General features: G+C 37.9%; 1 protein-coding gene across 1 annotated transcript; it reads left to right on the top strand.

Annotated features, from left to right (window-relative positions):
• The first annotated feature begins 13,159 nt into the window (after positions 1 to 13,159).
• atp5po (ATP synthase peripheral stalk subunit OSCP) lies at positions 13,160 to 20,246 on the top strand. Its single transcript, XM_066706991.1, has 7 exons — positions 13,160 to 13,310; positions 14,052 to 14,102; positions 14,717 to 14,827; positions 15,766 to 15,895; positions 17,683 to 17,795; positions 18,797 to 18,883; positions 20,028 to 20,246. Exons 1-7 carry the CDS (start codon positions 13,284 to 13,286, stop codon positions 20,136 to 20,138), a joined length of 630 nt encoding a protein of 209 aa, XP_066563088.1. The 5' UTR covers positions 13,160 to 13,283; the 3' UTR covers positions 20,139 to 20,246.
• Positions 20,247 to 21,237: the final 991 nt, after the last annotated feature.

Below are 21,237 nucleotides of genomic sequence, written 5' to 3' on the forward strand. Positions count from 1 at the left end.
TACCATTTTCACCATTGCCACTTAATCTCTTCATATTGTTTAGCATTGTTTCATTCTGCACTGACGTGTTTATTATACACTTTGTTCCCCCTGGGTCCTTCGAATGCGATAAACAGCTAAGCAAGGACATACAAAGCTTCATAACAAACACAAAATACTTATTCATGGACTTCGAAGGAAACCTAGCATTGATTTCAGATCAAACTCAACTGAAAAGGAAGACACATTGCAACTTTGCAGAAGTAACTAAGATTAAGCACTGCCTCCATGTTTAACTATTTAACTTGTATTTCAAATTTGTATTTCTTCCAGGACATTTAAGTATCCTTAATTTAAGTTTAGCATTAGCATTGTCAATGTTAATTAGCAACATAGTGGTCTTTTGAAAGGAATGTTTTGAGCATTATACAGCATTAATTTGCTTCATTTTACATGCGAAGTATATCCTCATTTAAAGTTTTAAACACAGGTTATTTATGATGCAATCTAGTACTTCCAGATTCAGGTTGATAGGTCTAGGATTGCACTGTTTGAAACATAAAGTCACATGTAATTATTTGTGACTAGCTGCAAAAAAAAAATGGTCAGTTACATAACAAGCTCAGGTATACTATTATCTGTGACAAAAGGCATTACGTAAGCCACGTGAACCTCAATTAAGGCAAACCAACTGCAGGTAATGCTGTGGATTTTCTAGAAAGTCTGACTTTGGCTTTTAATCACCTTTATCGACTAAGAAAAAGATGATGAGGGGAAATAAACATATGAAAAAAGACAACCAACTGTATATAGATGTATATGTATATGTAGATGACAGAAAAAATATATAATTTCCTTATACATAAATACAAATATTGAAACCAGTTGGGCATCCCTCTGTTCAGGTCTCTTGTGGACACCAGGATTCACTTGTAGTACAATTACTAAAACCTGACAGGATAATCTTTCCTTTCTTATTGTTAGAACAAGTGCATGTTTTATTGTTGATGTTTAGATGTAATCTTTGTATAGGTAATTATTTTGCATTGTGACTTTGTTTTTATTGATCGTATATATATTGGGGTGCTGTGCTAGGCATGTGAATTTGTTGACCTGACAGGCTGCGTCCCCCATGACTGGCTTCCTGCCTCAAAAGGGAGAGAGAGAGAGAGACGGGTTTTGATTCATGAACTCAGATTTGGATTTGGATTACGGATTGACCTGATAACTGTGTGTCTCATTGATGATTATTAGCATGTGTGTTGAGAGGGACCAATGTACAGTTTTTTTCTTGTAACTTTCACCTTTACCCAGGGAGAACTTTAAAAACTTTGCAATATTGAAATGGAATATTTCAGTGTGCAAAACTCCAATACTGAAATACAATTCCAAATTCCAAAAGGAGTATGCTTGCTCCTTTGCAACACTGTTTCCTTTTTTGTGCCAGTCCTGAAGCCCAATGAAGCAGACAGGTTCCAGTGATATCAATACTCCACATTAAATGAATATGAAGTGAGTCCTGACCTGTGTTTTCTATCTTGAATTACAATAGATACCTCAAATGGCCACAGTTGTTCTATAGATCCAGCTTAGTGGCTTTTAATGAATCTGCAACCTAGTGTATGTGTTTCATTCCTTATACAATGGATATGCCATCATGTCATGTGAGAGAAATGCTTCTTCTCATGCCATAACAGATTATATAAAACTTTGGCTTCAATGTAGCAGAACTGCCGACGGAAAAGACATGTATCCCAAGTTAACCTCTGTAATTTCCCATGGAAAGAACAAGCCAAATAACAATGCAACTTCATTCATCACAGTGGGAATTTTCAAACAACCTGGAGCGCAGTCATGTAACGCCAGGCAACAGATCAAATGAATGAAGATATAATTTAGATTTGTATTTTGGTTTGGTGTGGTTAATCACCCTGGGACAAAGCACAACTCTGTCCTGGAGTTCTTTTGAAAGTTTCTTAGTGCTCATGGTTAAGTCTTTGCCCTGAAATACATTACCCACACAAGGGAACCTACAGGAACTGCTGAATTTTCCGTGAAATCACGTGAATCACTGCAATTTAAGGATTGCTTACACCTGAGAGAATTTAAGATTACAAGGGAGTGTGGACACTTATCCAACCAAGCTATTTCAGTTTTTTTTTTTTTAACAGATTTCTAGAAATTTGTTTTCACTTGAAAGTTGCGGGGTAGGATGTATGGATAAATGCTATACATTAAAAGGCAAAAAAATGAGAAAGGGGGTGTGTGTATATATATATATATATATATATATATATATATATATATATATATACACACACCCCCTTTCTCAAAACACTAAATCTCAAATGTCTCCCCATCTCTCAGCAGCAGAGGGTAGTGGTTAGGGCTCTGGGCTCTGGACTCTGGAGTGGAGGGGCATGGGTTCAATCACTGTTGTTGTACCCTTGAGCAAGGTGCTTTACCAAGATTGTGCCAGTAAATGCCCAACTGTATAAAATTGTCACCCTAGATAAGGGTGTCAAGAAATCAAGTAATAATAAGAAGGCTGTGGTACTAGCCTGGGGCAATGATTGAATATACACATATTGTAAAATTGATTGCATTGTATTATTAGTAAAATCAACTCCATGTACTATGCAAGACTTCTTACCATCTTACATGACCACTGATGAATAGAAATTGGCTTTGAGCATTTAAACATTGCATGAAAAACTGAGAAACAAAATAGCAAAAATAAAATATGACACTGGGTGTGAATTTTTGTGATATTTGATATTACTTGAATCTGAAGAATGGCAATTGTTAAAGCAGTGGTGTGTCTAGGGGATACTACACCTTTAACCACATTGCAAAGATAGATTTCAGCCACTGGGGTTATTTGTTTAACATTGGCTAAACCCAGAAGGGACACACAGATTAATTGTCCTCCTCCTGTATACAAATGCACTGGCTAGGCTTATGAGAATGAAGGCAGTGGAAAATTTCGAGAGCCTGTCTGGACTGTGGTTTTGTGAAGGGCAGACTAAGGTCATGCAATAAGTGACTAGAGGATGGTCACTCCTTCCTAGAATGGGAGTGCTAATGTGCACCAACCATGAGAAAATATCCATCTGATCTGCGTGCATTCCAATCCCATCCAATTTGATCGATTCCAATGCGTTGCATAGGTTCATTCACACACACACACACACACACACACACACATATAAAGGTGTATTATATAATCAATTTGCCAATAATAAGCATAGTAGTACAAATCAAATCAGTAGATTTCATCAGTAGATGGTTTATCCCAGGGGATTATATAGCTTCCCCACATACATTGGTTCTGCTTAATAGGACTAGGCTACAAGGGGACAAATCATCGGAAAAGTGTTGTAGAATGGCACTAAAATATATATACTGTGATATTTTTCGTTGAAATGCATCTAACCCACTTGCAAAAGTAGATGGTTTGTGTCCCCATATATGTGACATATATACGTATATAGAGTTTATACTTCACTGTGTATGTAGTTTGTTAAGTAGGACAAAAAGGCCTGAAAAAAATGTCAAACTGTGCCCTTGAGCCATTCAAGTGCAAATGTGACTCTTTCAAAGGGAACTGGTATGAAGAAAATAATAAGCAACAGCCTGAAACTTTTCCACACCGTAGCCCTTTATGCATGTACCAGAGCACGTTCTCTTATCCTCTGAAATGTTTTAGGACAGATTCTGAATTAGTTATGTAATCCGCCTTGGGGACTGGGCCTAGTCGTGTTTGTGAGTAAAGTCTGGATAATTCCCTGCTTTCAACATACACTGCATTAACAGATTGCTTGGCCTTACCTTGTTCGCTAGTATATGTTTCAAAATTCAAACAAAATTGAGGGTGCAGGGGGGAAACTTTTAGAGGTATACAAGTCTGCAGTTCAGCGTCCAGCAGACACCTGTAATATGAGCAGCCTTTAAAAAGCACATCGAGTAAAACACAGTTTCCTGTTAAGGCTGATGAAGCAGTTGGTGAAAGTACAAGAGTCCTCTCTCATGCCAAATAAGTACTATCACGAGTATTTTTCTATTATGATTCTGTTTTCTTAATAAGATGCCTCCTATGGGAAGGTCTCATTTACTGATTTACTTCTTACACCCACTGACCCCATCGTATGCATACATGAAAAGCAGAAATCAGGTAAACTGACATGTTTTGCAAGCCTGGGTATATTGCTTCTCCTGGGTAAAGGTAATTGAAGTTGAAATCTATCATGAGATTCTCCCAGAGATATACAATTCTCCAAATGTTGTTAGTTCTTTTTTATTTGAAACATTCTCAGCAATCTACACAACCATAGATGTGTTCCTTGTGTCTTTATTGGCCAGAGGTTTTCATTCAATAGTTGCCCTAGATTATTTTGATTGAGTCAGATACATAGTCAAAACCAAACCAGTCCAAAAGTAAAAGATGTATGGAGGATTGTGAGGTTTGAGGGCTGCGGAGAATCACAGTATAGCCACCCACTCTCTAGGGGACCTTGGAACTGTTGCACTAACATTTTTCTTTTTTAAGAAATCAAAAGCACCTACTGTATATGTCATGGAATTTTTTTTAATTACCCTGTTACATATTTAACCTGTATACTCAGACAAGAAAGGGGGGGTTAAATAGGAAAACCCCTTTTGTAAACAATAAATAGCCCCGAGGTGAGCACATTTGGCCCCTGCTCAGTAATCTATTAATTAATTCAATAACTAAGTACCATTCAAAAGGACTTAAAATAACAACAGAAAAAGCAAGTCATGCCTCAATTACCTTTGTAAACATAATCCTCCAAGTTAATTAAATAAGCAAATTATATTTGTATTTTCTTCCCTACTAGAAAAGCTATGAATTTTTTTCTTTTAATCTATCTTGGACACTGGAATGTTTTTTTAAACAAATAAAGTGTGTTCTCTTCAACGTTTCAAAGGACCCTGAGTGATATGCCTACTTTTCAACTCTGCTTTGGAAGTTCTTTCATGATCAGGGTGCCCGAAAGATTGTTATTGTGGGATGCTTTTATGATTAGCCAGACCTAGGACATACACGGATAAACAAACTACATATATAAATAAATTACACATGAAGTTTATTATCATTATCACGCAAACCAGTATAGGATAAAAACTAAAACCATTGACGATTTGGATCATGTTTTATTATTCATTTTAAAGTAAGTAGTAATTTAAATGTAATGTGCAACTAAGACAGCATTATGCTGGTGCTTGATCACATATGTAATTAAAGTTGATCACAGGGGACATTTACTGTAGCTGGGTTTCTTCAAGAATTTAACCTTCAAGACTGGATCCACCCCTGCTCATTTTATCTTGCACTTTTGATTTACATATGGGAATGGAGAGTTGAAATGTATTTATGTGGTACATTTTATATATATATATAATATATATATATGTACAGTGAGGGGAAAAAGTATTTGATCCCCTGCTGATTTTGTACGTTTTCCCACTAACAAAGAAATGATCAGTCTATAATTTTAATGGTAGGTGTATTTTAACAGTGAGAGACAGAATAACAACAAAAAAATCCAGAAAAACGCATTTCAAAAAAGTTATAAATTAATTTGCATGTTAATGAGGGAAATAAGTATTTGATCCCCTATCAATCAGCAAGATTTCTGGTTCCCAGGTGTCTTTTATACAGGTAACGAGCTGAGATTAGGAGCACTCTCGTAAAGGGAGTGCTCCTAATCTCAGCTCGTTACCTGTATAAAAGACACCTGTCCACAGAAGCAATCAATCAATCAGATTCCAAACTCTCCACCATGGCCAAGACCAAAGAGCTGTCCAAGGATGTCAGGGACAAGATTGTAGACCTACACAAGGCTGGAATGGGCTACAAGACCATGGCCAAGCAGCTTGGTGAGAAGGTGAGAACAGTTGGTGCAATTATTCGCAAATGGAAGAAACACAAAATAACTGTCAGTCTCCCTCGGTCTGGGGCTCCATGCAAGATCTCACCTCATGGAGTTTCAATGATCATGAGAACAGTGAGGAATCGGCCCAGAAAAACACGGGAGGATCTTGTTAATGATCTCAAGGCAGCTGGGACCATAGGCACCAAGAAAACAATTGGTAATACACTACGCTGATAAGGACTGAAATCCTGCAGCGCCCACAAGGTCCCCCTGCTCAAGAAAGCACATGTACAGGCCCGTCTGAAGTTTGCCAATGAACATCTGAATGATTCAGAGGAGAACTGGGTGAAAGTGTTGTGGTCAGATGAGACCAAAATCAAGCTCTTTGGCATCAACTCAACTCGCCATGTTTGGAGGAGGAGGAATGACCCCAAGAACACCATCCCCACCGTCAAACATGGAGGTGGAAACATTATGCTTTGGGGGTGTTTTTCTGCTAAGGGGACAGGACAACTGCACCGCATCAAAGGGATGATGGGTGAGAAGCTCCTTCCCTCAGCCAGGGCATTGAAAATGGGTCGTGGATGGGTATTCCAGCATGACAATGACCCAAAACACACAGCCAAGGCAACAAAGGAGTGTCTCAAGAAGAAGCACATTAAGGTCCTGGAGTGGCCTAGCCAGTCTCCAGACCTTAATCCCATAGAAAATCTGTGGAGGGAGCTGAAGGTTCGAGTTGCCAAACGTCAGCCTCGAAACCTTAATGAATTGGAGAGGATCTGCAAAGAGGAGTGGGACAAAATCCCTCCTGAGATGTGTGCAAACCTGGTGGCCAACTACAAGAAACGTCTGACCTCTGTGATTGCCAACAAGGGTTTTGCCACCAAGTACTAAGTCGAAGGGGTCAAATACTTATTTCCCTCATTAACATGCAAATCAATTTATAACTTTTTTGAAATGCGTTTTTCTGGATTTTTATGTTGTTATTCTGTCTCTCACTGTTAAAATACACCTACCATTAAAATTATAGACTGATCATTTATTTGTCAGTGAGCAAACATACAAAATCAGCAAGGCATCAAATACTTTTCCCCTCACTATATATATATATATATATATATATATATATATTTGTACAGCTACATACAAGATGTAGAAGATGTAAAAGGCAAACAACAAACATAAAAATGTTAGAATGGTTTGTTATTATTTATTTGTTTGTTTGTTTGTTTGTTTATTAGCAGACCTGGTGTGACTGGCAATTGATGCCAGTTACATTAAGAAATGCATACATCCTAGTACAAAACTGCTAAAACAAACGCAAAATACAGTAGAGTTCTAGTAAAGTGTGCCAAGAGGTAGACTGGGCATAAGTATCAATTTTATAGAAATAGTTATAGTAAGATTAATATAATTGCTAACGATATGTTATCTAGAGCTGAAGGGAGCATATCAGCTCAATAAGAAAGTGCATGAGTGCTGAAATGTGCACTTAGGAATCACAGGTACAGTTTTAAAAGGTGTGATTTCAGCAGATGCCTGGGAAGTGGTCAGGAATTGGGACACTTTTCTACAGATTCACAGATGATTCAGCCAGGAATTTAAAAAATAATTGACAATGCCAACAAAGCCAGTTAGTATTACACAGAGATGTTTCTAGATATAAGTGACATAAGTGGCCGCTAAGGGCCACTAGCAAAAATTATAATAAATAAATCTAATCTAATATACTTTCAATGACTTTCTATAATTGATTTTCATCAATTATCACAGTGATCAGTTTTAAGAAAAAATATGAGGAAAAAATATATAATTTATGCGCTTGAAACCTGCCATCGATCTGCGGCTGCATAGTGCATCCTCACAGTTTGGCTGTGGCAGAAAAGAAGAAAAAAAGATCTGTAGGATTGCAACGTGATAATTAATTTAGGCTAAAGAACAAGTAGATTATTACTGTAATGTGAGAACTACAGATAGACCTAGAATGCAAGCAATTTGATACATCATAGGAGAGAAATATATAAAATTCACAACATGTTGTGTCCATAAAATTCCAATGTATGTATAACCTCTTCGGGAGAACTATTGAAGTGTTTTGCTGAAGCATCCTCAGCTTAACCAAGACCACCTACCTCTTCTGATGTTCCAGACTTTTGTTAATATTATATGATGTTGCTAACAGGTCCCTCCATAGTCTTTACATTTTGTACATGCTATGTATGTTCATACATATGTGTGCTTATACAAAGTCTATGTTAGTTTGATGTTGTGCCAAGTGGGCTACAGTGAGGGATGCTCCCCCGAATCAAATCCTGCTTTGGACCTCCAGAAAGCTAGACACGGCCCTGACATTACATTTACATTCCTTCTCCTTTTACAGCACGTTCCAGCTAGTAGTAGGAGACTTAATGTAGTGTGTACCAGTGGCAAGGAGACCTGCACTGTATTCTTGCCCGCCTGGAACTTAGGTAGCAGATCTCCCTGATCTAGTTGATGGGCTGCTGTTCAAAGCTGGGGAAAGAACCACTTATCATGGTCCACATTAGAACCACTCGCAAAGGTTTAGGTAATCTAGAGGTTCTGTAAGAAAAAATCTAAAGATTCAGGTGAAAAGCTCAGAGGAGAACCTCTAGTGTAGTCTTCTCTAAGGTACTACCTGTACCACGAGCTTGTCCAGGACATTATGCTGAAATAAAAAGATTTAACACATGGTTGAAAAGCTTATGCATAGAAGAGGGGTCTAGGTTTATGGGTCATTGGGCTTCTTGGTAAACAAAGGTTTACAATCAATAATTAAAAAAAAAGTTTAAGAGATGCAGATTGGGACCAGTCGCATACTTTAAGAGCATGCCACTAGAGAGCCAAACAAATCTCATACCAAAAAGATGCAAATCAATGTCCAAAGAAAACACTGCCCTAAATGGTTGAATAGATCAATACAAAAACTAAATTGAGAAAAAGAAAATGCTGTATAGAAAAAGTATACAGAACTTCAAGAACAATCAAAAAAGAAGGGCAAAAAGATAGAGATAGAAGGAAAGATTGCTATGGGGCTAAAACTAATGCAAAAGAGGCTTCTTCAAAATATTACACTAGTAAAAGTTCAATAAGGGAAGAAATAAAACAGCTACAAAATAGTAATGGGGTCATTACATACAATGAGCAAGGTGAAGCAAATTAGTATTTCACACTGATGTTTATCAGGGAAGAAACTAATAAACCAGGGTAGTGAGCAATCCTACCCGATTCTAACATATATCAGTATAGAGGATGATTAAGTCAAAACAAAGAAACTGTCTGGGCCAGATGGAATTTGTTCATAGACCTCTAACCAAAATATTCAAACTGACTATCAAAAAAGGGACTTGCCTACCAAGTGGAAAATTGCAAATGTCATACCTATCCACAATTAAGAGAACACAACTGAACCAGGAAAATCAGCCTAACCTCTATTACTTATACAGATGGTTTCACAGACCTTTATTAACACTTGTCTTAGACTACTCTACCTTAAATAACATTGGATAGTCCAAGACTGATGCTGATCTGGGTCTGTGAAACCAGCCCATAGTATCGTAGAAAAAGGCATAAGATAAACAATTAGAGGAGCATAATTGGAAACTGTACTCTTTGAGACAGTCAACGTAGATTTAGGCAAGGTAGATCATGTTTTGCAAACTTAGTAGATTTTTTTTTTTATCTTTTAGCAAGCAGTAGATAATTTTAAAACGTAACACATAATATATTTGGATTTCCAGAAAGCTTTTGAGAAAGTTCCACACAAAAGACTAATCCAAAAATGAAAAACTACAGGAGTCCAAGGAAATGTAACTAAGTCGGTTAAGAGCTGATTCTTGTATAGAAAAAGTGTAATGAGAAGGAGAGTTGCCTCAGATTGGTATGAGGCAGTAAATGGGGTTCCTCAGTGATCACTCCTATATTAATGATATAGACGCTGGTACAATAAATATAAACTTGTCGAATTTGAAGATGACAAAAATAGATGGCATTTTATGAGGGTAAAATCAAGATACTGCATGCAGGCAATACAGATATTGACCATAAATATACAATGGGAGGTATTAGTCCCTAGATTATTTTGATTTGATTGAAACTTAGAAGAAGCAACATAAGAAACCAAATATAGTTTAGGTAGACTTTCCATCTAGACATTAAAAAGGCCAACAAAATGCTTTGATATATTGTTAAAAGTGTAGAATTTAAAACACTAGAAGTAATCTTAAATCTCTAAAATGCAGTAGTTAGACATTGATCTGAGACATTGGCATTTGATTCTGGTCACCACAGTAGAAGGATGCTGCTGCTCTGGAGCCAGTTCAGAGGAGAGCAACCAGACTAACTCCAGGACTGGAATGTCAGACAGACTGAAGAAACAGAACCTTTTCAGCCTGCAACAGAGTAGACTACCGGGCAGCTTGATCCAGGTCTTCAAAATTATCAATAGTATCAATCACATTAGTCCAGAGGATGTCTTCTAGATCAACAAAGTCACAAGGACCCATGGACACAAATGGAAACTGAATGTAATGCCATTTAGAACAGAAAACTCTCTTCCCACAGCAAGTTGTGGCACAAACTCCCCAGCTATGTTGTTGAAGCTGATTCTTTGGAATCATTCAAGAATAGTCTGGATGTGATTCTTGCATCACCAAGTTATAAGCTATCACATGAGCATGATGGAATGAATGATCTCCTCTCACTTGTAACCTTTTTTATGTTCTCATGTAGTGTTGCAGTGGAACATGTAAGCTGTGTTGGATTTGCATATGTACAAATCTGTCAGTAAGGATGATTTCCTTTATGTATTTGTGATATTACTTAGTGAAGTTATACTAATATCTATTTTTATTTGTAATACAGACAAAAAGATGGGACGAGTGATGCCTTTTCCCTACGGCCTTTGCTTAGTGTAGATAAGTGGTACTGTGGCCAGCCCTGTTGGCATGAATCAACCGAGTCATAGTATAGGAAATATTTGATGTGCGTGTAAGAATTTGATTAACAAAAACAATGTTAAAGACAATAATGAAATTGCTGGTAATTCAGGTTTATTTTTCCATAGGATCTGTCACAGTCCTTTTGTTTAGCCAATGCTAGTCAACAATGAATCTTAGCCTTTCATCTTTCTTCAAGACTAAGGTTGGGTTAAAACTTAATAATAATAATAATTGCTGACAATTACTTCTAGTAATACTTGATGGTTTGCCAATTTATGTATCTAACACAGTGAACAAACATTGCTTCAAGTCAGGAAGGCACATTTTATTTATTATGTTACCCTGGATTGTGTGCAGCCCAAGGGCTAAGTGAGGGCTTAGTCACCCTGCCTTGTGACCTTTTATGATTAAAACTAAGTATTTGTGGCCAATAATTACTAGTCAATAATTACTAGTAACTTTCCTGTCCCATAACTGTGTTTCTTGGAAATTCAAGATTTGTATACCTATGCAAATAAATATGTTTATACATTCTATAGCATAGCCTTCAGTGATTCCATTGGAAGCGGCGATGGGGAGTTGAAATGGTTACATTAAAACACAAGATCAATAGGGTCTCCAGCTCCACAGTTTTATCTCACACAGTTTTGTTTATTACAATAGGCATCTCTCTAGCATTTATGCCTCCAAGTAACTTCTGTTTGCAGTAGCTGCCAATTGAGTCAACTGGGGCCCACCTTGAGGTATGCAGCTGAGGCTGAATCACATTTACAGTAAGTGAGAAGAGTCCCTAAGTCCTGCTGGATCACAACTGCAAATCCAAAGTTGATGTATTAAGCAGCTGTTTTCCCCATCAACAGCTATTGCTTTGATTAACTTTGGTTTTGTTATGTATATACTATTTTTCACTTGCATGGAACACCCAAAATGATATTTTGATTCAAAGTAAATCCGGGTTCATTTTCACTGTGAACAAGCCCTTCAACCCCCTTTAAAAACCTAAGTCACATGAACAAACTACACTCCTACTGCTGTAGAAACGGGTGCTGCATATTACGATTGCACTATAGTTAGTAAGATAAAGGCAAATTCAGCAAAACCAATGCAATAGTTTTGCATGTTTGCTTCAGACCAGTTTTATGCAATAATAAGTGTTAACCTGTGTCATAATATATAAGTACCCTTATAAATAATGCCAGTCGTTGACCTTAAGGAAGTTTGAATAAAACCGAGCTGTATGTGAAACGAATGCAAATGTGCGTAGTTACATTTTGATTAACCTGGCTGCTCTAAATTAACACATGCTGTTTTTTTTTCTGTTGTATTTACTATTTATCTTCAAAATGACGGGCCATTTGCTAATGTAGGGGTTTTATTCCCGCAGACACCGCGTGGTCTTATCATGAGGTGCTGCAAATGACTTCTATTCTATGCCACCTCTGTTCTATAAACAGTCTGGAAATTTCCACTAGGCTGCCTGCCTGCGTGCTTGGTTCTTGACAGCCTTCTATTACGTCACCAGGCTGTATATTAGCATTAAAAGACAGAAAACAAGGAGGGTTTCTTGGGTGACAATAAAATATAACCGCTCATAATTAAAGTATCAGCGCTGTCACAGGCTTGACAGTTTAGCTTATGTATGAAACCGTACGACAGCATAGCCAGGAGGCACAACATTGATCAGGTGTGGTAGTCACCTGAAGCCCGATGAGCAAGATAGGGCACATCTGTTTTCAACAGGAAGATACCACTTAAATTGGGAATCTGTTTAATATAACCTTTGTCTTTTTAAAGGACATGGAACGATGTATGAATAGACGTGCTAAAACCGTGCAACAAAGCTGCTCGTGATCTATTGGTGTAGAAGTTTAATATAGCCCTATGCACATAACAAAATCAGACCCATTGTATATTTAAATAAGACTGCACAAGATCTGCAGTATTGATCTAGATATGTGGTCTTCAGCTGTTTGCCATTTCTTTCTCTGAAGCAATTAAAACAAAAGGCATTGTGTTGCTGTGTGGTTTATTGCAAACGTTTGTGAAATAAATGTTAAGCTGTTGCAATTGAACACACAGCATCGACCATTTAATTGTAGGTTTGCTTTATTAATTTACCGCAGCTACGAACTTTCCTTGGTTGATCGCGATGCATCATTAAGATTATGCAGTCAAATCCGATAAGCGAGCTGAGCTATCTTCTGAAGGAGGAAGTAATTTTCCACTGTACGAATGAGTCAAGAACTGGTCTGTCGATCAAGAGAGGAAGTAGTTTTCCACTGCTGTGCGTATCACCAAGGAAGTAATTTTCCACTGGATTGAGAGAAGCACTACGCTTCCCAGAATGCTATTCGGTCGGTTGTGGACTACAATAACCACAGCGCTTTGCGTTTCCGTTGTGATATCCGTTTATGCGCACTTGGTTTGACCTACACTGGAGCAGGAGAAAATGGCAGCGGCAGGTTTTGGACAGCGGGTAGGACGTTAGGAAAACTGTAGATATGTCTTAGTTGTGCCACTTACAATGAAAATTAAGGCTGTATTGCATAACCCTTGGTATTGACAACAGAATGCATTGTTTGAATGCATTGTGATTATTTTTCAGGCCTACAGTTATCACACGAGTACCTTCTTGTGAGACCTTACCGCTTTTCTCGATTCAGGCCTTAATGTGTTCATATGAACTTGACAATCCGTCTGTTGCAAACTACAGAAGCTGTCTTTACCACATTATTTTATCTTTCACTTAAAGGTTAAACTGTCGTATTTTTAATTTAATCGTTATTGCACCTCACAAGGATACAGTAGAAGCATATTCGCCGGTACTGTGTCTCGAGAAAAATGTAAAATATAATTTAAATTAATTGACCAAATAAATATATACGATTCAAGTCTTTGTAGTAGCGTGTAGCTTTATTTAAGCTGTGCAGTCTAGAATTACTTTTTTTAAGACCTGTGACAGCACTGTTTCTGACTATTTCAAGTAGGTCCACCTTATCCTGCTTCTCGATAAGTGTGATGCTGGGCCAGTTTTCGTGGACTATAAAACATGTCGTTTGTGACATGTATGTATTTTGTTTTCTGTATTTATGTGTTAATGTTCCAAGGGCAAATCTGTCTTGGATGAAGGTTACATTCCTGACACGTTGGCTTTACAAAGAGAAGGGAAACTGCTGCCTTGCATGTACTAATGGATACTGTCTTTTTGTGATTGTAGGTGCGCCACTTTAGCACTACTGTGGTCAAACCAGCTACAAAGCTTATCAAGGTAAGATCAAAGTCAGGATGATGTTATGTTAAAATTAATTACTGCTAGTTAATGAACTGTACATTGTGAATCTGACATTATGCCATTACCTGTTTTGATGATATTGTATAATCTTCCACTAGTTCCCAGGGAACACTTGTAACTCTGTACAATGTTAAGGGTAGTCTGTTGTGATTAAAATCAGCAGTTGCTACCATGACCAGAAAAATACCTAAAAACTGGACAGTGACACTAGTAATCTAGCATTGTGTGTTTCCAGTTTATTACTCTGAATGCTTTAAACAATTTACCTCCAGAATTTGATCAAATTTGTCATTAAATGAATAAATGAAGTATTTGATCTGTCCATCATCACCATCAGCCCATATCAATCCACTGCTGGGTGAAGGCATCCCCAAGATGGTTCCACTTGCATCTACAGCTTCTCTTTTTGTGGTCACACCTGCAATGTTTGATTTCATCTTCCCATCGTTTATGTGGTCATCTTCTTAGTTTAGTTTTTTTTCACCCCCTCCACATTTTTGAATCCATTTGAATCAGTTTACCTTACAAAAGCTAAAAAAAACACTTGTAGGTGTAGACTGTGTTCAGCTTGATATCTCCGTTCTTTCCAGCCTCCCATTCAGGTGTATGGTGTGGAGGGCCGCTATGCCACTGCTCTGTACTCTGCTGCCTCAAAGCAGAAGAATCTGGACCAAGTGGAGAGAGAGCTGGGTCGTGTTTCTGTAAGTCAATTTGCAAGTTTACATAGAGGCTCAGTCATGTTAAAGCAAGGATCCTTGACATAAACATACTATGCATCTGTCGGAGCATCATGGTTGAGGAAGTGTTACTGGAAAATTCTACTAAGGTGGGAGATGCTGGTAAACTACAGAACAGGGTAGTGTTTAAAAAAATGTTTGAAATGGGTAATGGAAAAGCCCTGAAGGTACATACAATCCTGTGTCTTGCAGCATGAAAGAGGCCAGGTGCATAGAAACAAATTCAGCTAAACAAAGTTATATTTTCTGATGGAAAATGCTGGAAGTAATTGATCCTCTGTCTTGAGAACAACATGTAAGGTGCTTGTTTGCTCTAAGATACCTCATGTATATCGATGTGTTTTGAATTACACCTGCCTCAATAATGCATTAATTATTGCTGATATTGCCAGTGAGGAAATGTGGATAATTCTGTACAATACACATGAACATTATTTTCACCTGTATTTATCATTAACCTTAAGAGTTACTGTTTACAATTTCCTGATATTGATTATGGAGGAAAAATGGCTTACTGTCTTTTATCTATCTATCCATTTATTTATATGGAAGGATTATATTTTTTTTACACTGATATATTTTTAATTTCAAATGTAGTTTTGGGAAGGATTTTATATATCGGTACAAACATACACACATCCTAAGCAGTCACAATATTATTATGAATGAAATCCTCCTGCACAGAAAGACAAATGTGAAAAATGTCTACTGTAGGAATATTCCGAGAGCATGCAAGTGCTAAAGTTTAAAGCTTAAAATTCACAATGTCACATGGGTCTAATATATTTGCTATTGTTCTATCCATCTAGATGGAGTGTAGTATATGCCAGTGATGTGCTTTAATATTCTTATTTGGATGTATGTTGAAAGTGCAAAGTTGACTTGTTGGAACTCCTTTGCAGACCTTGTTGAAGGATCCCAAGATGGCCAGCATTGTTCTCAACCCCCATGTCAAGCGCAGTATAAAGCAGAAGACCTTCAATGACACTCTGACAAAAGAGAAGCTCTCCCCAATAACTATCAACTTCATCAGTAAGTGTACTGTCAACCTGAGGATGTTTTGCAGGTAGATTACAATAGCCTTCATGAGAACAAAGTAAGTGTGTGTGTTTGGGGTGTGGGATGAAGGTCAATAAAAATATATCAAGATCAATCTACACGAAGGCATCTAATTTGACTCTTCTTATTTTTTAACTGGATAGATGCTCTATAGTTTGAAACTGGCTTCACTGCAACTGATTTGTATAATTATAAAATAAGCTTAACAAATTGTAAAATAGTGTAAAACTCAATTGGAGAGTTTGAACTTCTATACTTACTGTAGTTTTACAGAAAATGTGCCATCCCATATGCTTACATTGGATCCAAAAAGATGTACAGTGAGGGGAAAAAAGTATTTGATCCCCTGCTGATTTTGTATGTTTGCCCACTGACAAAGAAATGATCAGTCTATAATTTTAATGGTAGGTGTATTTTAACAGTGAGACAGAATAACAACAAAAAAATCCAGAAAAACGCATTTCAAAAAAGTTATAAATTGATTTGCATGTTAATGAGGGAAATAAGTATTTGACTCCTTCGACTTAGTACTTGGTGGCAAAACCCTTGTTGGCAATCACAGAGGTCAGACGTTTCTTGTAGTTGGCCACCAGGTTTGCACACATCTCAGGAGGGATTTTGTCCCACTCCTCTTTGCAGATCCTCTCCAAGTCATTAAGGTTTCGGGGCTGACGTTTGGCAACTCGAACCTTCAGCTCCCTCCACAGATTTTCTATGGGATTAAGGTCTGGAGACTGGCTAGGCCACTCCAGGACCTTAATGTGCTTCTTCTTGAGCCACTCCTTTGTTGCCTTGGCTGTGTGTTTTGGGTCATTGTCATGCTGGAATACCCATCCACGACCCATTTTCAATGCCCTGGCTGAGGGAAGGAGCTTCTCACCCATCATCCCTTTGATGCGGTGCAGTTGTCCTGTCCCCTTAGCAGAAAAACACCCCCAAAGCATAATGTTTCCACCTCCATGTTTGATGGTGGGGATGGTGTTCTTGGGGTCATTCCTCCTCCTCCAAACACGGCGAGTTGAGTTGATGCCAAAGAGCTAGATTTTAGTCTCATCTGACAACAACACTTTCACCCAGTTCTCCTCTGAATCATTCAGATGTTCATTGGCAAACTTCAGGCGGGCCTGTACATGTGCTTTCTTGAGCAGGGGGACCTTGCGGGCGCTGCAGGATTTCAGTCCTTCACGGCGTAGTGTGTTACCAATTGTTTTCTTGGTGACTATGGTCCCAGCTGCCTTGAGATCATTAACAAGATCCTCCCGTGTAGTTCTGGGCTGATTCCTCAACCATTCTCATGATCATTGAAACTCCATGAGGTGAGATCTTGCATGGAGCCCCAGACCAAGGGAGACTGACAGTTATTTTGTGTTTCTTCCATTTGCAAATAATTGCACCAACTGTTGTCCTGTGTTTTTGTTGTTATTCTGTCTCTCACTGTTAAAATACACCTACCATTAAAATTATAGACTGATCATTTCTTTGTCAGTGGGCAAATGTACAAACATACTCCTACGCAGGGGGGAGAGCACACACGGTATTTGTGCTGATTTAAATTAATGTGAACCATATTATTGCTGCACCTTTGGTATTAACTGTAATACAGTAATGTCTCTAAATATATATATTCAGTATTATGTATATAATATAAATACTACTTAACTACAAGCAGGTTTCTTGATAATGATGTGTATACTGAAATACAATAAGGCCCCAGAAGAATGGTCTTTTGAATGGAGCGCTGTTGCTCCCTCTCTCCTCAGATGTGCTGGCTGAGAATGGCCGCCTGACACGGGCTGCGGATGTGGTCGTGGCCTTCGGCAAGATGATGAGCGCGCACCGCGGAGAGGTCCTCTGCTCAGTCACCACGGCTCAGGTATGCTCTGCAGTCATGGTGTCGGATATGAGTTCCCAGGGTACAAAACTTCCCAGGTTGACTTCCTGTTCCTGTTTATTTAGTAAAAGAGAGGCATATTGCACATAGTTGACTGGGGTATACTCTAACAAGACAAAAGCTGGACACGTCTGTAAAAGATTATAGATCTATGTTTTTCTTAAATAAAACGCATCCAGTTATTGATGTCACTTCAACAGAAGTGCAACATTTGTTATCCATAAACGCCATTGTTGACCTAAGATGTTCTGTGTGTGTCAGACAAGACCAACAGATATGAGCCTGTTTGGAATAATTCACTCTTTCTTTGTCTGCACTTAACAAATGGAGATAAAGAGCAGCTGCATTGATGTAGTGAACATCTATAACAGACCTTTTTTTTAAATTACTTAAAAAAAAAAAAAAAAAGGGACCAGAATTCATACGTGTTGTATGCTGAGAACTATTGTATCCTACATAACTTAACGCTGCAGCTGATAATGTGTTGTGGGAAGCCTAGCATTGCTTGCTGTACAAATGTTCACCTACCGGTGGCTTGCCTTAATGTGTTTAATGAGATCTGTGGTTTTGACAATCACTAATAAAGGGACATTGGCTACACAGGGCTTGTAGATCAATCTGTATTTTGTATAGTACCCTTCAAAGTGTAGCACAGAGTGCTTAACATATTGAATATGAAAAAACAAATAAAATAAACCATAAAGAATGGAGGAGAGAAAAACAAAAACCCCTATAGGATGATAGATGGTTTAAGGTCTAGGCCTAATGGTTGCCTCACCTCCCAGCAGTATAATTGCATGGGATCTGTATTTAATTTGCTATCAAGCTTTTTCAAGCTTTTTGACACCTGTACAAGGATTTCATAGGCATTCTGTTGTTTTTTGAATGACGCATGTTCGTCTCCTAGTTTTGCAACAGCAACAGTACAATTGCAGGGTGGAAATAAGTCTAATTTTGTCTCACTGTTTTGATTTCCATTCCAGCCTCTGGATCCAGCCAATCTAGCTGAGCTGCAGACTGCTCTCAATGGGTTTCTGCAGAAGGGGGAGATTCTGAAGCTGGAGGCCAAGGTGGGTACATCCATTCCACAGTCCATTGCACATTTGTATTGCATGATTGAAAAGCCTTTAGTGATTTTCTGCTGTAATTCCATTAAATTCAAATTGAAAAAGTCTTGGGTGGATGGTGTGAGATCAGGTACATTTTTGAATATGCCAACATGGTACACTGAACCAGCACATCAACTGAAAACTGGTAACTGCAAAGCTAGTGGGCCTCACTGAACAAGAATATAAACGCAACATGCAACAATTTCAAATTTAAATATTCATTAGGCCCTAATCTATGGATTTCAAGTCTTTGAGGGAGCGTGCAATGGGCATGACTGCAGGAATGTCCACCAGAGCTGCAGTCTCTAAATTCTTTCATATATAAGAAGAAAAAAAAGGCAGCTTATGGTAGAGAAATGACCATTCACTTATCTAGCAACAGCTCTGGTGGACATTCCTGCAGTCGGCATGCAAATTAAACGCTCCCTCAAAACTGGAGACATCTGTGGCATTGTGTTGTGTGACAAAACTACACATTTTACAGTGGCCTTTTATTGTACCTTCACAAGGTGCACATGTAATGATCATGCTGTTTAATCAGCTTCTTGATATGCCACACCTGTCAGGTGGATGGATTATCTTGGCAAAGGGGAAATGCTCACTAACAGGGATGTAAAAAAAAAAATGGTGCATAAAAATTTAGAAATAAGTATTGTGTGTGTATGGAAATTTCCTGGGATCTTTTATTTCAGCTCATGAAACATGGGACCAACATGTTGTATTTTTTTTTTTTCTTCAGTATAGTTTAGCAATAGATGCAGTCTTTAAGGAACTCTGATTTCCAGAAACCCAACATATTTGATGAATGATGTGGTTCCTCTGATGCTGTATGGGTATTTGGACAGATGAGGCAAGACCTGGCTTGTTATTATTTCTGGTCAAGCCATTCTGAAACATAGCATTGTAGTATAGCACTGAATAGCTCCCACAACTGCATGTAAGAGAGCACATCTTCAAACATCCCTCATTTGAAGAATAAGATCAGCTGCTCTTAGGAACAATGTTAATCAAAAGGTGAAAACGCAAAAATATTGTGGCAAATTTTTTGGCTCCAGAATACACCCATTTCACAGCTGTCTACTGTCCATTGTTTTTCTTTTTGCAGTCTGACCCATCCATCCTTGGAGGAATGATTGTCAGTATTGGGGATAAGTATGTAGATATGTCTACGAAAACCAAGATCCAGAAGCTGACCAAGATTATGAAGGAGACCTAAATATGTGGACTGTTTGGAAGCAAACCTTTATTCTGTTCTGCTTTTCAGCAGGGATTTAAACCTCGTCAGCCTGTCATTGTGCATAATAAATATTCTGTAATGTATAAACTGGTCAAAGTCAGTTGTAATGGAATGTTTGTGCCTAAATAGCCCTCCAGGGCTTTGTAGGGTGGGGTGTGTTTTTAATCAATAACCAGGAGTTTCTCTATAGAGCCATTTGTGCAGTGTTGCTAACTAAGATCATTTTACAGGAATCTGCTTCACTATGGGTTTCACTTCAGAAGTTTGATCCTATAAACTTCTGTGAAGTATAAAGTATTTGCCAGGTAATTCTTTTTTTTGTCCTGCAAATACTTTTATCATTTAATCTATTTTGAAATTCCAAGAGCAATACTGCATATCAAATGAGTGTAATGAAACTGAGGACTTCACTATAGCTGAATTTCCAAGAAACTTAATTCCTTAATTTAACCACCACCAAGTAAGTGCATTACCTTTGCTATTAAATGTTCCCTGGACAAATACTTGGTGCCTCAAAAAAGCTGATGTTTCAATATACAGCTCTGGAAGTAATTAAGAGACCACTGCAAAATTATCAGTTTCTCTGGTTTTACTATTTATAGGTATGTGTTTGGGTAAAATTAACATTTTTGTTTTATTCTATAAACTACTGACAACATTTCTCCCAAATTCCAAATACAATATGAATTAATGATTTAAGAAAAAATTGCAGTGGTCTCTTAATTTTTTCCATAGCTGTATGTGCTTAAACAACAAGCTGTATATTTTATACTTGAGAAGTATCCCACATCTTGAGAGAGCTGTGATTCTACACTTTTAAAATATCAAGCTGTTGTAAGTCCTCAACCACAGAACAGTGACGTTAGTTAAGGGTAAGCAAAGCAACAACACACATCTTAAAGAAAGGACTTGTTTATTAAGATTGTTCTCTTGACAGGTGTACATTACCGTACTGAACACGAGAGGTTTACATGGTAGATTAGTACCGAGGGGGGATCAGACAATCTCAATTGTTTGTATATTAAAAAAAGAAAAAAAGCAATTGCATGCTTTGGGGGGGGATTAAAAACTAATATTG

The sequence above is a fragment of the Amia ocellicauda genome, chromosome 6, assembly GCF_036373705.1.
Source record: "Amia ocellicauda isolate fAmiCal2 chromosome 6, fAmiCal2.hap1, whole genome shotgun sequence".
NCBI lineage: Eukaryota > Metazoa > Chordata > Actinopteri > Amiiformes > Amiidae > Amia > Amia ocellicauda.

Coding starts and splice junctions, on each gene's coding strand:
- atp5po (XM_066706991.1), top strand. CDS start 13,284: ATGGCAGCGGCAGGTTTTGGACAGCGG. Junction 14,103..14,716: donor CAGCTACAAAGCTTATCAAG/GTAAGATCAAAG, acceptor CGTTCTTTCCAG/CCTCCCATTCAGGTGTATGG. Junction 17,796..18,796: donor GCTCAGTCACCACGGCTCAG/GTATGCTCTGCA, acceptor TTTCCATTCCAG/CCTCTGGATCCAGCCAATCT.